General features: G+C 34.0%; 1 protein-coding gene across 1 annotated transcript; it reads left to right on the top strand.

Annotated features, from left to right (window-relative positions):
* Positions 1-4135: 4135 nt before the first annotated feature.
* On the top strand, positions 4136-9457 carry LOC105034687 (uncharacterized). Its single transcript, XM_010909927.4, has 2 exons — positions 4136-4811; positions 9026-9457. The coding sequence occupies exon 1, from the start codon at positions 4227-4229 to the stop codon at positions 4788-4790; it is 564 nt and encodes a 187-aa protein (XP_010908229.1). The 5' UTR covers positions 4136-4226; the 3' UTR covers positions 4791-4811; positions 9026-9457.
* The last annotated feature ends 7212 nt before the right edge of the window (positions 9458-16669 follow it).

The following is a 16669-nucleotide window of genomic DNA, read 5'->3' as shown; positions in this document are numbered from 1 at the left end:
AGCCAAGGTCAACATCAATTGGGGCTTTCCATTATTTCAAGATTGAAGGGTGACTGCAGGTCTCTTGTTGTGCTTGGGAAATGAGAAGGAAGGAAAAGAAAAGAAGGGAAGAAGAAAAAGAGAAAAAAAGAAGGGGAGAAGAGAAAGAAAAGAAGAAGAAGAAAGAGAGAGAAATTTTCTCTCTCCTCCCTCTCTCCTTCCTCTCTCTTCTCACTTTCTCTCTCTACTTTCTCTATACAAAAGACCCACTTTCTCTCTCTATAAGTTTTTCTCTCTAAATTTGTCTCTCTCTAGATTATGTCTCTCTTCTGAAGTTTTCTAGATCTTAGAAAGATCTTCTAATAGCTTTGATAGGTCCTTGTGAAGGGATCTTGATCTTTGATTGTTGAGTAGGTTGTCGGTCTCCACCTTGATCGAGCCAAGCATTATAAGATTTCACCTTCGATTGCATCCTAGCATTCTAGCATAACAGTTGATTTGTAGTTGATCAATTGAATGCCCTAGACTAAACTGATTAGATGTCGGGTTCTACCGTATAGCCAATTTTATGAGGATTTAGGATTTTTTTTTTTGAAACTAATGATTAAATTTTGATAAAAGTATAATTTTGAATATTAAAGTTTGAAAAAAATTTTAAAATTATATAGATTTGTTGGAGTACTTGTGACATAAGTAATGATTCACCTTCTCTGAATTTTTTATTTATATAATATTATTTAGAATATAGAACAAATTGTTATAGATTTATATGTGATTTATCAATGTTACGAAATATGTTTTAAATGAAATTTGATATATATAAAATTTTGAAGTAATATTTTCTTATACTATTGCTATAATTGTTTATCGATCTCTGGCTATATACTATTGCTATACGTGATGAGATGCCTTGACTCCTGGCTCATGATCTCGGGTCGGGAGCATGACAACATCCCTAGTCATTGCTGCATTGTGTTTCAACATGTTGCAAGGGTTTCACATGTTACAATATATCAAGGATTTCACATGATACAATGTGGCTATGTTGTTCTAGTATATAAAATACTTAGTGTGGCTGTATTGGGCCAAAACATAAATGGTTCTTGTTTTAGTATGGTGCATTGCTTCTCTGTTTAGCATGTTTTAAAGTCTTGCTTTTCTCCAATCATATTAACATGACATGAAGCATTACATTTAACAACACTACTATATAATAGTCATTATTGTACTTCACTTGTATTCATTTTACATGCTCAAATTATAGCAGTGGCATTGGCACCGTGTTCATATTTTAAGGCTTATTGGTGTATGCCACGCATTCAATATGTTTCTGAGCTTAGTATATAATGAACTGCAAATATCAAATATAAAGCATTATATTCAACATCGTTGGTGCACAATATTAATTATAAATCTCAGTTTCAAAAGCCTAACACACTGGTGGTAACTCAAATATAAATATTATTACCTAATTATTACAGAAAGTAATTTTTAAAATCATTACATAATCACAAAAATGGCAGTTACTCAAAACACGATCATGATTGTTAGCAGAATCCATGAAAGCATAATTGCCATAACATAAAGCTTTTTCATTGCTGCATGCTTTGCAAGCTTTCTCATCAATACAGCATATTCAGCCTTCAAATTTGTTACCTCCTCTTTGATGGCTATTGTTTCTCTTTTTAAAACCTCTATCTCTTCTAATAAACCAATTATTTTTTCTTTTAGTTCTACTATACATTCTTTCAAACCAAAACTTTCTCCTTGATACCTTCTAATGACTGTAAATCATCTTCTTACCTATGCTTTCAAGTCTTTGGTTTCATCCTCTTTTTTTTTGGAAAAGAAGAAGAGCTACTTTTGCTTAACTCCTTATTTTAAGATCAACGCATATGAAATACCTACAATAAGAATCATTCTGCAACCAACAAATATCAACAAATATTATCATAATTATTTTTTTATCAACAAAAGGAGGCTGAAAAAGTAGCCACTTGATTTTATTAGATATTCAACAATAATTACAAGAAGAGGCTACAACAACTTAGATGCCCCTACAATAGCTTAAGAAATAAATAATAGAGACAAATAGAGATATACAGAGGCAAATACGTACATCCAGAGCTATGAACTAAAAAAATAATAAAGAGGAGTTGATGAGACCCCTAGCCAACTTGTATGTAACAAAAAGCATGAAATGAATAACCTGAAGTGTATACCCTTACCTATAGCAGCATAATTGAACCCCCGAATAATTGGAAACATCCACCCAAGACACTACTTATAATCAGCTAATAATTTGAACAACCCTTGAATCTTCATCCGGGTTGTTATCACCCTAGAAACTCCATATTCGAGTTACAAAACCACACTTGCCATCTCTTTCAACTCTCTTTTCTCTTTATCACTCTCACTACTCATCTTGTAGCCATTACCGATTTCTAATCACTGGATGGAAAGGAGGGATAGAGCTAGAATGAAACCCTAGATGAAAGATAGGAGAAAAAAGGGGGAGAAGGACTTCCAAAATCCTTTTTCCATGTCAGCAAAAGGTTGCCACATAAGTGAATTACATGATATTATGTGATAACTCTATCACGATAGGCTGATGGAGATCATAACCAGGGTTTGAATTGAACCAATTTAAAAGTTGGATAATCTGATTGCACTCAATAAAAATTTAAGATGAGATTAAAATCTTCTAAAAAAATTCAAAATTTTTCACATACTTAAGCCTAAAATAAACCATCCAATGTCATGTATAGACATATTGAAATTGTTAGATTATATGTGCTTTTTTTTTTTCCATAGAAAGAAAGGTCATGTATTACCTGATTAAATGGTTGTTCCTTAACTAGAATTGCTTAGAAATTGTGTAAGCAGTTGAACCGATATCAGTGCCCATATAATCATGCAAATTCTATCATATTAGGGGACATTCGTGCCTTGTATATTGTTGATGCATTACTAATTGTTATCATCAATTCTTTATGCTTCAAGACTATAGTTGAATATATACATGGTTTGCTTGGGATCATGGAGTGATCCAATATTCTCTCTACTCACTATCGGACTTTCATAAGAGGATTGAAGAGGATCCACATCCTAGGGCTTCTTTTTCAATTCATGAAAAGAGGGATCAAGGCCCTATATAGTGCTATGGGACCTCTTACCATGCTCCTAATTCTAGAAGGATCCTAGTCTATATATTACTAGGATAGTATCTTAACTTCATTTAGGAATAGTCTTTTTAAAACCACCATAACAAAATCCTAGGAAATGATAATATAAATCATATTAAAATTATAGTTTGTAATTGCAAGCTATTCAAATGGACTTACATGACAAATAAAAATATTAAAGCTTATGCACATATAAAATTGACCAACTTAATTTTTTTGTATTAATTATGCAAAAAAATATTTTGAAGAATTTAGAAGTTTTTTATTTTTTCTTAAACTTTAATTTGATACAATCAGATCATCTAATTTTTAGATTCATTCAATTTAGACTCCAGTTATAGATTTTGTCTGGTTGTCATAATGGAATTGCTACATGATGTTACCCTTTGCATCATCTTCTTTTACTATATAAGCAGATCACAGAATATTACATGGACAATTCTATTACAGTAGGCAGATAAAATTTATAGTCAAAATTTAAATTAAATAAATTTAAAAATTGAATGATCTAATTATATTAAATAAAAATTTAAAAAAATAAAAAATTTAAATATTTTAAAATATTTTATATAATTAGTTTTTTTATTATCAACTCTTATAAATAAATTGTAATAAAAAAATTACTTTTTGTCTGACTCCTGCACATAGATGCACACGTCCATCCCTTGCCAAAAAAATTCATTAGTAGATAGTCTAACTATATAAGTATCAGGTAATAACACTTCATTCACGTTAATCAACCAAATTCAACAATTGCAACTGGAATTTTCAGATTTCAGGCTCATACAAGCAGTTATAAATTTAAATATAATATTATAATATTTTAGTTATTTCTATTCTTGTTTTTTCGATTAGTATTTATCGCAGATCCTTATTTACCAAAAAAACGCAGCTCACCTTTCCCCAATAGCGCAGGTTATTAGTTCGCATTGGATGACGTGGCTGCACCTTTGTATGCCACATGGCCTAGTACTACCGCAAGGCTCGGAAAATCCGGAGGAGAACATCCCCTTCCCCCGCCTCCAAAACCCTAACCCTTCGCACGCGAAGCCCTAAAGCCCCATGACGGACCACAGAGGAGAGCTCCAACCCCTGGACCGAGAACCAGCGGATACCCCTCAGCCTGCGAAGAGAAAGCCCGATGTCGACTCCGTCGACGAAGTCGAAGAGGATCGGCGGAAGAAGACAAAGCCGCAATCCGAGATCCCCTCTTCTTGCCCCAAAGAACCTCCCGACGACGTCAAAGCCGAAGAAGACGGCGACGGCGGCGAGGAAGATGGAGAGGAGGTTGGGGTTTATCGGAACGGGAATGCGGCAGTCGACAGGGGGAAGGGAGTGGCGGCGGCAGTCGATAAGGGGAAGGGGAAGATGGTAGTGGAGGAAGACGAGGACGACGATGAGGATGATAGCAGCGATGACGATGATAGTGGCGATGGTATCGGAGGCGAGGTCGGTGATAGCGATTTCTCGGATGATCCGCTTGCCGAGGTCGATCTATCAAACATTCTAGCCTCGAGGATGCGGCGGAGATCACCGCCTCCGCAAGGTGCGTATCTCCTTTCCGATCAGGACGACGACGACGATGACGAGGACGAAGTCGATGATGATCTTGATGATAGTGAGTAGCTGGGATGACGAGAAAATGAGGTAATTTTGGTTCATAGATCCTGTCCTGGTATTTTGCTTGGATTTTAGTGTTATTTGTATCATTGCGCTATAGGGATCTTCAATATAGTTTGAAAAATTTCTCCCCTTGGTGTAATCTTGGAATAGATGTTGATGACCGCAATAAACATAAATCTTGAATGCTTTAGCTTCTGTGAGATGGGTACTTTCTTTCAAAAAAAAAAAAAATTTGTGAAATGAGAATTGTTGTGGTGTAGAAAAGGCATTTTTAGTCCCACATCAATAGTGAGTCAAGAGGGAGTATGGCTTATATGAATTGGAACCTTCTCTCCTCCTCTGTGAGGTACTTTTTGAAGGGCAAAACTGTGAGGCTCCGTGCAACAGCGCCGGAGATCAAAGCGGATAATATCTCACCTATGCGGGTGCGGGCTGTGTTATGGTATAAAGAAGGCATCTTTCCCCGTGGGGTGCCTTTTAAAGAAAAATCGTAAGGCTCCATGCAACAACGTCAGAGGCTAAAACGGACAATACGTATGCTGGTGCGGGGGCATAAACCAACCATCCGAGTTATCTGATCTCTTGATTCATGACGGCAATAAGAATTATTTATTTTTTTTGTAAATATTTCAGAATTGATGAAAGTATGGAGCTGGTCGCTACTTCTTATAATTGATGTTCTGATTTGAAGTTACTGAATATGGATTAGATGGTTGGATAGTTCAGGAAAGAAAGCTGAAAGAATTCTCGTGTGTTTGTTTGGTTATATTGAATTAGCAAAGATATCATTACTTTTTTGATCAATGATTGTTAGTTGATAATCTTAGATGTTGAATTGTCACTCTAAATGGAAGGCCATCATGAGGAAAATATATCATTGATATTTGCATGGTTGTTGCTATTACTATTCTATTTTTAAATTTATATTCTTGTATGTGATATTTTTAAAGTATATTACGAGTGTCTGGATAAAAATGATTAGATAGATAGAGAGAGAGAGAGAGAGAGAGAGAGGGGGTGGGGGGTGGGGGAGAGGCATTCTTGGCGATACCATACTGCTTGAGGGGGTTTGTATGATAGATTGTATGCTTCTTGCTTATTATTGAGGTTCATTTATATTTTGATTTGAGGTATCTAGTTTCATGTAAATAGAAAGGGAAATGATAATGAGGGAGCATATTGTTATTTTATATTCTTTAATGTTTAAATGGAGATAGCTCTGTGCAAGAGAAGTGAAGCTGGTTGTTGAGCATGCTGTGTAAAAATTTCAGCATTCATTCGTATTACATCTGATTTTCTGATAGACAAAGTGTTCTCTGATTTTATATTTTTATGAAATTTTATTGTTTACCTGTTATTCGTCTTTCCATCATTCTTATATTAAGGCATCAGTAAGTGATTATCAGTTTCTTTCCAACTATTTCTTCTATGTTGCCATTGGTGTTGTGCGATAAGTCCGGTGGTTATCTCTATTATAATTTTGTTGAGGTTGTTCTGTCTTGAATTATCTAATTGGGAATTTATCAATTGGTATCTCTGGAAATGATGCAAAGACTAGAATAAGGATAGTCAAAGTTATCTTATACAGATCCATCTTATGCTTCCGAACACATAAAACTTTCATTGAAGAATTGACAGACCATTATATATAATTTAATGACTTGCAACAAAGCTATACCTATGATCATTTGCACAGTTATGTTATAAGCACTTAACTTCTGTCACCTAGTTATAGACTTAGGTCTGCTGTCCATCTAGGTGAAAGAATTCTCTCTTGAGGTTTCTTGATTGTTCTGTAAACTCTGTCTAGGTGCATTCTTGGATATAAAGCAATGAACATAACCTTATAGAGGACAAAACCTTACAGAGGACTATCTGATGGAAATGAAGATACCATATGCCTCTCTTGTGGATATCAGGTGTATTAACATTGGTTGTATGCATACATATGGTTTTAAATGAAGCATACCAAGATCAGTATTGGTTTTCAATGAGGCAGTCTGAGATCAGTAAGAAACTTAGGGATGATGATGAATTCCTTTGCCAGTAAGAAAGAATAGTTTGTGTTCATACATCACCAGCTGTCTTTAGAGAAAGAAGGTCATGTAACCTTGTTTCATGCATGTGCATCTATCTAAGCAAGAAAATTCATGAATAGATAGGTTTTTGCATGTACAGTTTTCAATGAAGCATACTGAGATCCATAGGAAACTGATCAGCAAGAAACTTAGGGATGACGGTAAACACCTTTGCCAGCAAGAATAGTGAGTGTGTTCAGATGTCACCATTTGTCTCTAAATAAAGAAGTTACGTAAGAGTTATGTAATCTTGTTTCCTATGTTTGCATGCATCTGAAGTGTAGAAAGTTCATGAACTGAGATTTTAGTTTGTGCCAACATGTATTTTGTGGAATCTCTCTCTCTCTTCCCCAAAGATCAGTTGAAATCAAAACTAAGAATCGGAAAGGCAAATGAAAGAGAAGTTAAGGCAGTATTTGAAGATTAGTTCTGAATTGTAAGCTTGATGTATCATCAAACATGTAAGGAATGCTTTCAGGAATATTGTAGCATATTAGAATCTGATCTTTTGCTTTTTTAGTCCCTTCTTTGAAGAACAGAAGTTGAACATAAGTTGGGGTTGATTTACTGTTCTTTTTCGGGAGTATCATTGTAATCTGAATATGTAATCATGGAAAGGTAAAGCTTGACCCTTTGGTGGTGATGTAAGCCCCAAAGATTTTAATACTATAGGTCACCTTCAGAACTAGAAAATCGAGGCCTGCCAGTTGAAGCATTTTTAATAGAGAAGTCAGAATTGCATATTTTGCCTTCTTTGAGAAATAGCCTCTTAGAGCCTGTACTTTTGTGGATAAATATCATGAAAAGGTTAGTCAATTTTTTTATTGACCAACTTACCTATATTCTCATATTTCTCTAGGTGGGTAAATCATTTTTCTATGGATAGTATTTATCTATGAAATGGAAGGAAAATCTTATCCATCTAGAAAGTGGGCAAGTCATTTTTCCATCAACGGAAAAAATAACATTTTTATTTCATTCCTAATATACTTCTAACCCCTTAATAATAATATAATAATATATAATACTATCTTATATAATATATTATACTGTAATATATTATAATATATTATATTATATTATAGTATAATATGATATAATATACAATATAATATGATATAGTATATTATAATATAATATATTATACTATATTATTATATATAATAATATTTATATAATCAAAGATAATATGAAAAATATGGATAGATCTTAGTAACTTATGCATAAAATTAGCAATACAAAAGAACATGGGTAATAGATTCTCGAGTCATGTTTTTAATGCATAAAGGAATATGGGTAAATTATTTTTCTGTTTAAATATTATTTGAGATATACTTATCTAAAAAAATATATATTCTTGGATAAATTTTTTATCCTCAAAAGAATGGACCTTAGGGCATATAAAATTGTAACTGCTTAATGGTAATTGTTTGATTTAGGAAGATTGAAAAACATGAATTTATCATTACCAACACAAAATAGAATGTATTAATGAGTGGTTTATGAAGCTGTCCATTAACAATAGGCAGTGGAGGAGCTTTAATCAACTTTTGATAATCCATATTCTAACTTATGATGTTTACTTGACTTTAGTCCTGTGTCCCTTCGGGTTCTCCATACTCTCTCTTCATGAGTTCCCGCTTTCCTGTTTTCGGAGCTGAGAGTCAATTTGCTGGGTTCGTTCAGGTTATGCGGTGATAACTTTATGTAGGATTTGAAAATTTTGTAGTTTCGGAGAATCAATCTATGATTATTGTCTACTTTTTCTTTTCAGAACAAATACGTGAAATGCCAATTGTTTTATGGAGGACTTCATAACCAGAGAAAATGAACACTTTTTTTTTCCTCTAATTTACTTAAATCCTATTAGTGTTTTTCCATTTGTGTTGTGTGTGCGTGCTTGCATAGTTATGACAGAGAGCACCCATATTCACATGCGTTTCTTATAAATGAATTATTGATCAACCACCTAACAGCTATAAGGTTTGTTTCTGAGAATTAGAGATCAAACGACTTTTATCGATAAATTATAATTTATTCTACCTTTGAAATAGGCCATTTGAATGCTCTGTCACTAAAAATTCGCACAGAAATTCTCCTCAGTATTTTTTACGCATGCCTCCTAACGGTAATGATGTGTAGTTTGATCAAAATTGGCAGGATACCATGAACAGGACCGAGAGAGAGCTAATGTGTTTCAAGTTTGCATATTCTTGATGCACTTCTTGTTTCACGAAAGGAGACCATGACATCCAGGAGTTAAAGTGAGTTACCAAATTCTCCCCCCGGAAACTAACAGACTGCTATAGTTTCCTTTACAAAAGAGGAGTGTAATGATTCATCCTTTTATGATCTCTTTTTGCTTTGGCCATGGAAAGCCAGTCTGTGCAAGGCCCCCCTTCTTGAGCTTTTGCAACTCTTCATTTTCTGAAGTAGGTGAAGCTGGCTTGTTTGTCTTGGATGACATCATGGGTATGCCTGCCAAGCAACTAATCAAATTCTCTCGAGTGTTACAGCTCAGCCAAGACGTTTTAAGTCTATGGCTGAAACGCATTTATCAGCCAAAGGAAAAGGATACCATAAATTTGATCAGTCCCCGTTGTTCCCATTTTGGATTCTATTAACCTTCTCAAAGTGTTAGTCTTAGTCTTGGCTAAAAGTCCATGAAGACCTCATGGTAAAAATCTGCATGGCAACCAAATGAATCAGCCTCTGAACAAAAGCATCGGTTCTGCTCCATTTGATTTACCTCTTGGTAGTTGTGATGAAAAACGCTGTGGCAAGCTCCCTTTCCTGCTGTTCTTCGGGAGAAAATTAATTCTCAAGTAGCAAAATTAATTCTCAAGTAGCGGGCACTTAACGATATGCAAGCTCGGAAAAGTTGTGCATCGAGGAAGAGTCTGTTCCTCAACTAGAACCGGATTCAATTCATTGCTCGGTATGGCCTTAGGAGAGGCTATTGAAATTTGGCTCGTATAAGAAAACCAGTAGCACCTTTGATTAGGTGCAGTGAATGGTTTTATCTTTGTTTAAAACCTACCTACGATAAATTCTAAACCTAGTTAAAACTAAATCCAAAACTGTTCTGAGCTACTTAGACCTAGTGGAACCAATTCAGTCCACAAATTGCAAGATTACAAGCGGTCCACGCATTAAGAGCACATGCACAGTGAATAAGACACTTGATTCTCCCATTCCCATATGAATCAACTGACGTTTTCAGGCATATCATTGATATCATTAGGAATTTCATACATTAACATTCATTTTTTTGGTTACAATACATTAACATTCCTTGGCTAGGCTAGAATTTCATACGTTAACATTGGCCCAGACAGAAAGATTATCTGACTCTCCAAGATCTTTCCCCTTATAGGTCAAATGGATGAGACAGAGCAAAGCCAAATGGCCACCCCTACCGATACACACTCATTCTCGTGTCACAAATGCATTCACAATTTTACACCAAACAAATAAATAAACACCAATCCATCCACAATTCATTTACTTTCAAATTCTTCTCAGACGACCGCCAAGTGCTTGCTTAGGTGGTATCACCTCTTGCCCCGCGTAAAAATTGGAGTTTTAGTTCCAAGTGACACCGGCTTTCACTTCAAATCCCAATTAATAGAGCTCCTGCATCACAGCCTGTACATAAGCATGGCCAAATGGATGTGGATAGTGGAGGCGCTTCCCTCTTCTATAAAAAGTAAAAATAGAAGATAAAATAAGTTTTCAAAATTTGGCCATGCACTGTACCAATATGCATCATATTGTTAGTACCTTAGATAAGACCAACATGGCATTCATGATCTACTAAGGGCTCTGCTGCATTTCATCTCCAACCTTCATCTTATAGTACCATCTATCTAATCATACTTTTTTTTTTGGTAGCATATCTAATCATATTTTTGATGACCATGGTATATAAATCATCGAAAGCAAACAACAATCCAATCCAAATTTTGAAGCAAATTTAAAGCTCTTTGAGCACCTCAACCGCTTCAAGGGCACTAGGGCGGGGCGCGGGTGGTGGGGTGTGGTTACATTTTTTTTAAAATATTTTTTATTTTTTTTATCATTAGAAATTTCATACATTAACATTCTTTTTTTTGGTTATAATACATTAAGAAAGCGTTTGGTTATACTTTTTAATTTTTAATTTTTAAAAAATATTTTTTATTTTTTTGAATTTTGTTATTGAGTAAAAGTAAAAAAATAAAAAGTATGTTTGATAACTACGTTGCTATAAAGCAAAAAGCAATAGTTGGAGATGATAGATGAAGAGCTCGACGAAGGAGAAAGATTTAAGAAGAGAAGAAGAAGGTAGTGGGGAGGTGAAGAGCTCGACGAGAGAGAAGGATTCGAGCTCTTTATTTTTTCATTTGGCGTTTTAGATGTGCGGAAGCAAAAAAAGCAGAAAAGCAAATTTTGGAAAGCAAAAAATTTTTGTTTTGCATATAAAATAATTATTTTGATTTTTGCTTTTTGCCTTTTGTGATGTTATCAAATATTATTTTTTTATTTTTATTTTTTAAAAATTAAAAAGTAAAAAAAGTATTTTTTTTAATGACCAACCAAATGTACCTGTCACGCCCCCGACCTGAGATTGTGAATCGAGGGTCATGGCAACCGCCGCATACTTATAGAATACTTTTCCCATAAGCATGCAAGGCATCTCATCATGATATCTTCACAAATAGTGAAATAAATTTTTCTTTATTCAATAATCAAACCTTGGTTCAAATAACAAATCAAAACTAAGTGTTCAAAAGAAAGTAACTGTCTGACAAAGTCAATACTAAAAATAAAACTAAAGGTCTTGAATCAATTCTGAGAGAATCCTAAATCAATGAGTTAACTCCATCTCTAATCGCTCTCCCAACCGAAAATCCGCATCATGCTAATTTTTTGGATCTGTAAGAAAAACATAAAACTTATCATGAGCTAAATAGCCCAGTAAGCAGTGTATACCTTTAACCGAATAATCAGGCAAATAATATTATGCATAACAAATCAATATGTAATTTCATGAATTCATAATCATACTGTCAATCATATATAAAAGTCAATTTATCATAATTTTCAATTATGCCTTTCTTCTTAAATTCATCAATTTCTTAAATTCTTCTTACCAACCATGACTATGACCACATTATCCCTGTGGCAGGGTCATAATACGCGTATCTGCTTAAGGTGGGCTGCAAATCATCTGGCAGCCAAGTCCTTTGAAACCGCTGGTCTAGCTGGCGGTTTTGTCGCTGGTCTATCTGGCGACATGTCGCTGGTCTCACTGGCGACATAAATCTTCAGGACAGTCAATTGCCAACGTATATGCCCCCATTGGCGGGGTCCTCAACACAGTCAGGTTGTCAATTTCATATTGTCTTCCAATTCATATATTATTTTTAAGAATAATAAAATTAATTGATATTCGAGTCAAATCAATTATAACATTCTTTGAGATCATATATCATCATAATAATTGCTCCACAAATAACTTCAATCATAAATAATTTTCAACAATTAACTTTCATCATAAATAATTTTCAACAATTATTTCAATAAATAATTACAATCGCAAGCATGCATAATTTATTTAATTCATAATTTACCAGATAAATTCAGTAAAAGTAAACACTACTTACCTCTTTCATCTTAGATCTTTAGACTTCGTTAGAAGAATCAGCTAATCCTATTTAAAATATCAAATCATTATCAAATTCTATTCCATAAATATAACAAGATTAAATCATAAGGAAAGAGGACTGTTGTCCGGATGTGTCGAACCATCCAGATACCAGGGCAAATTCAGGATCTCTGATCTGAGGGTCAGATTCAAGTGACTTGATCAAGAAATTGTGAGGCACAGATCGAATTAAAGTCAAGATCAATCAATAGGGTTCTTTAATAAATTTGAAAGATCTTTGATACGATCAGATGAGGTTGACATACAGCACGGATATCAAAGCAACTTCAGATCTTGTTAGAGTCAATATAAGCTTCTAAAAGATAAAGGCATGACTCGATACAGGATTCATAGATTTTTTTTTAGAGAGAGAAAGTCGGTCATGAGAGAGAAAGTAGAGAGAGAAAGTGGAGAGAGAATCTTCGTATCCTTTAAAAGTGGTAATCATGATTGAGATCATCAGAGATCATATCAAGGTGACTTAATATAGATTGACCATGATTGATTTTATCAATTTCGAAAAAGAATCGGATCGAAATCCGATCTACTGCACGAATTTCGGAGCAGTCCCAGATCATCATATTTTCATCTCAAGTTTATCCTAGGGTCTGTGATGTAATCAGAGAGAGAAAATGACCCTAGAGAGACGAAATCCATAATGAGAGAGAAAGATCTAGAGAGAGAAAATACGAAGAAAGTCTAGAGAGAGAAAATATAGAGAGAAGGTAGAGAGAGAAAGTCTAATTCTAAAGAGAGAAAGACTTAAGAGAGAGATGAGAAAAACTTTTTCTCACATGTATTTTTTTTTATTATTATATTTTTCTTTTCTCTTTTTTTTTTTCTTTTTCTTTTTCTTTTTCTTTTTAGAGAGAGACAATAGAGAGAGAGAAATAGGGAGAAAGAGGGAAAAGAGGGAATTTTTCTCTTTTCTTATTATTTTTTTTTTCTATTTTATTATTTTTCTATTTTGCATTTTTTTTTCTTTTTTTTTCTTTTCCTTTTCTTTTCTTTTTCTTTTTCTTTTTCCCCCCCGTGGCCTTCTTTGGCCGGAACAGGGGAGGACTAGAGGGACGTTGCCCGTGGTCCGGCGGGCTGTGGCGGCACGACCGGTGGTCCGGCAGCGGCGACCGACGGCGATGGAGCCAGAGATGGCCGGCGGCGAGGCTCGGCCAGTGGGAAGTTAGAAAAAAATGGAAAAACAGGGGACCGCCCCTTTCCTTGAATTTTCTCCGGTCATTGGCCGATCACCGGCGGCCATGACCTTCGGGGAAGATAGGTAGAGGGGTGGGGGTCCAAACCTAGGGGTGCGGCGCCATGGACGGCGGCGCTGGTGGCCGGAAAAAGGGAGGGAGATGGCTCGGCCGAACAGAGCAAAACATGATCTTGGTTCTTTGTGGATTTTTCGACGAATCCGACGGCCGACGAGGGTGCACGAGGCCATGGGAAGGAGGGGAAGGAAGAGAGGAAGGAGGGCCGGGGCTTACCTTCGACTTCGGTGAGGTTTCCGGCGAGAAATCACGGCGAGCACAGGTCGAGGGGCTGCGGCTTCAAACGAGAAAATCGGAGAAAAATCTCCGGCAATCGGCGGCGACTGAAGGGTCTACCCATAGAGGAGAGGGGAAGGTTTCTTATAGAGCTCGTCCTAGGGTCTTTCAATGGCCCTAGGACTCCGATTCTTGATCGGAGAAGAGGAAGACTCCGATCGGGAGTCTTCCTGCTCTGTTTTTCTTTTTTTTTTTTTGTTTAATGGGCTTATTGGGCTTTGTGAGCTGGTTTTGGGCCCAGTTGGGCCGGATTATCACATTCTACCCCCCTAAAAAAAAATTTCGTCCTCGAAATTTACATACCTGTAGTCTCGAAGAGCTGGGGATATTTTTTTGCTTGAGTCTTCATAGTTTCTTACTTGAATCTCATCCTCAAATATTTCAAAATTCTAATTCTTAATACAAATTCATTCTTAAATCATTTCATAAGGAAAAAGTCAATACATTAATATCAATCTGATACGGAACCATTCATTTTCTTATTCATCAAGATCAACATCTCAAAGATTTTCAATATTTAATATTTCAAAATTATGATCTCATTTCCTGTAAAAAATTAATGTTCAATATCTCATGACTCAAATTAAAATCAAATCTATCTCTTGTGAATAGAAGAGGATCAATGTCTCTATTCTTGCATAAGAACTTCATTCATCATCATCATTCATTTTTTTTTTTTTCAAAATATTAACCACTCTTAATTTCAACCCATCATAAAATAGGAAAAACATACTTCTTATGAATCATATGATGACATCCTAACCAATCAAAATTCAAAAATATTTTCTCTTATTCGTACTTTCAAAGGTTGAAGATTTATCATTTCAATCTCATTCTCGAGCTTTTGATATTTTAATTCTCGATACAACTTCATCATTAAGTTATTTCATAAAGATCAATATCACCATTGTTGATTGAATCAATATCACTATTTCTAGTCATCGAAATTTTCTTACTCAAACCCTCAAACTCTTTAAATATTCTAATTCTTGAAGCAAATTTTATCATTAAGTCATTCCATAATAAAAATCAATAACTCAAAAATTGATCTAAATCAAAATTATATTTTTCTTATAATCAAAATCAATGTCTCTATTCTAAGTAAGTATATCAATTTTCTTTATCTAAACATTAACAACTCTTAATTAATCAATTCATTATCAAATTAAATTATAAATAACTCTAATCCATCTTTTGTAGAACAATCGTCAATATCAATAGATAACCTCAATCTTTTTCATTCAGTCAGAGAGATAATAATGATCAAAAGAATTCTAACTTCAAATTTTATTATACCCTGGAGATAAATATTTGAGTATAATAATCTAAGATCAAAATCATCATTCGATAAACAATCTCAAGTTCTTCCTAGTAATTAGAGAATTATAAAATTTAATTCTAGGATAGAAAAAAAAATTATCTCTAAATATTCTAAATCTAAAATCAAAGATCCACTCATCCTAGAATTAGGATGCTAATTATTTTTGTAGCATAGTAGATGGAAGCTCTACTTTTAAAAATCACATTAGGATATCTAAAATAATTCAAAATTTTAAAATATTATTCTTTCTAATATCAATAAATTTTTTGTATCAAACCATATCATTTATCATAATTCTTTGACTCAAAGAATCAACATTCTTGACTTACTTAAAGTAGTCCAGATTATCATGCTTCCGCTGCGCACTCTGATCTAACAATCAAAATTTCTTAGCTTCACCAAAAAAATTTTGATCAAATTATTTCTTTATCTTATCAATAGAAAAGATTTAAAATTTTAAATTTCAATTGAAGTCAAAGATTAACTTTCGATTCTCATTCATACTTTTACTGGTGTACAATAATCTTGATTAACCCTTGAGTCCAATATCATATTTAAACCATCATATAGATTTACTATAATCAATATGAATCAAATCTTAATTCTCATATCACTTCAATTCGATAATTTTCAAATCAAAAATCTTTATAAGTCAAATCAACGAGAAAAATCCTTCGATGCTCCACCAAATTTGGACATAATCTGAATATATATGAATTTCAAATCATTAATATCTTTTTTTTTTTTTAAATTTCTATCATCAGGATCTTCAATATCTATTAAATATCCTTTCATAACAATCATACAAGCTTCAAAAAAATCAAATCTCCATTTAATAGTAGATTCAATTAAGGACCTCGTTAACAAAAGCAAAGAAACTCCATATCAATTCCTAAATCCAAAATTTCTAAATTATAAAATTCATATGGATCCCTTAGTCTGAAATAAATATAAATCAGATCTTTTATCTTAATCTGAAGATATCAATTTTTCATTAACAACCTCAACAATAATATCAGAAATTTTCTTGATCAACTTAGATACAAAATCTTTAAATTGAAATTTCATACACATCATATAGTCTCCAAAAGACATAATAAGATCCATTATCTAGATCTAAGGATGATGATTAAAGATTCTAGTACGATGAATATTTTACAACCTCAAAATCAATTTCATCAATAAAAAAAATAGGCTTCTTTGCAATATCTCCAAATACGCCTTCATCCTAATATGCCATTTTATATATG

The sequence above is a fragment of the Elaeis guineensis genome, chromosome 7 (genome assembly GCF_000442705.2).
Source record: "Elaeis guineensis isolate ETL-2024a chromosome 7, EG11, whole genome shotgun sequence".
Classification (NCBI taxonomy): Eukaryota; Viridiplantae; Streptophyta; class Magnoliopsida; order Arecales; family Arecaceae; genus Elaeis; species Elaeis guineensis.
The sequence above is the reverse complement of the archived record's forward strand: the minus strand, read 5'-3'. Positions and strand labels throughout refer to the sequence as shown.

Bases quoted from the DNA above. Each gene is read 5' to 3' on its own strand.
- LOC105034687 (XM_010909927.4), top strand. From the start codon at position 4,227: ATGACGGACCACAGAGGAGAGCTCCAACCCCTGGACCGAGAACCAGCG.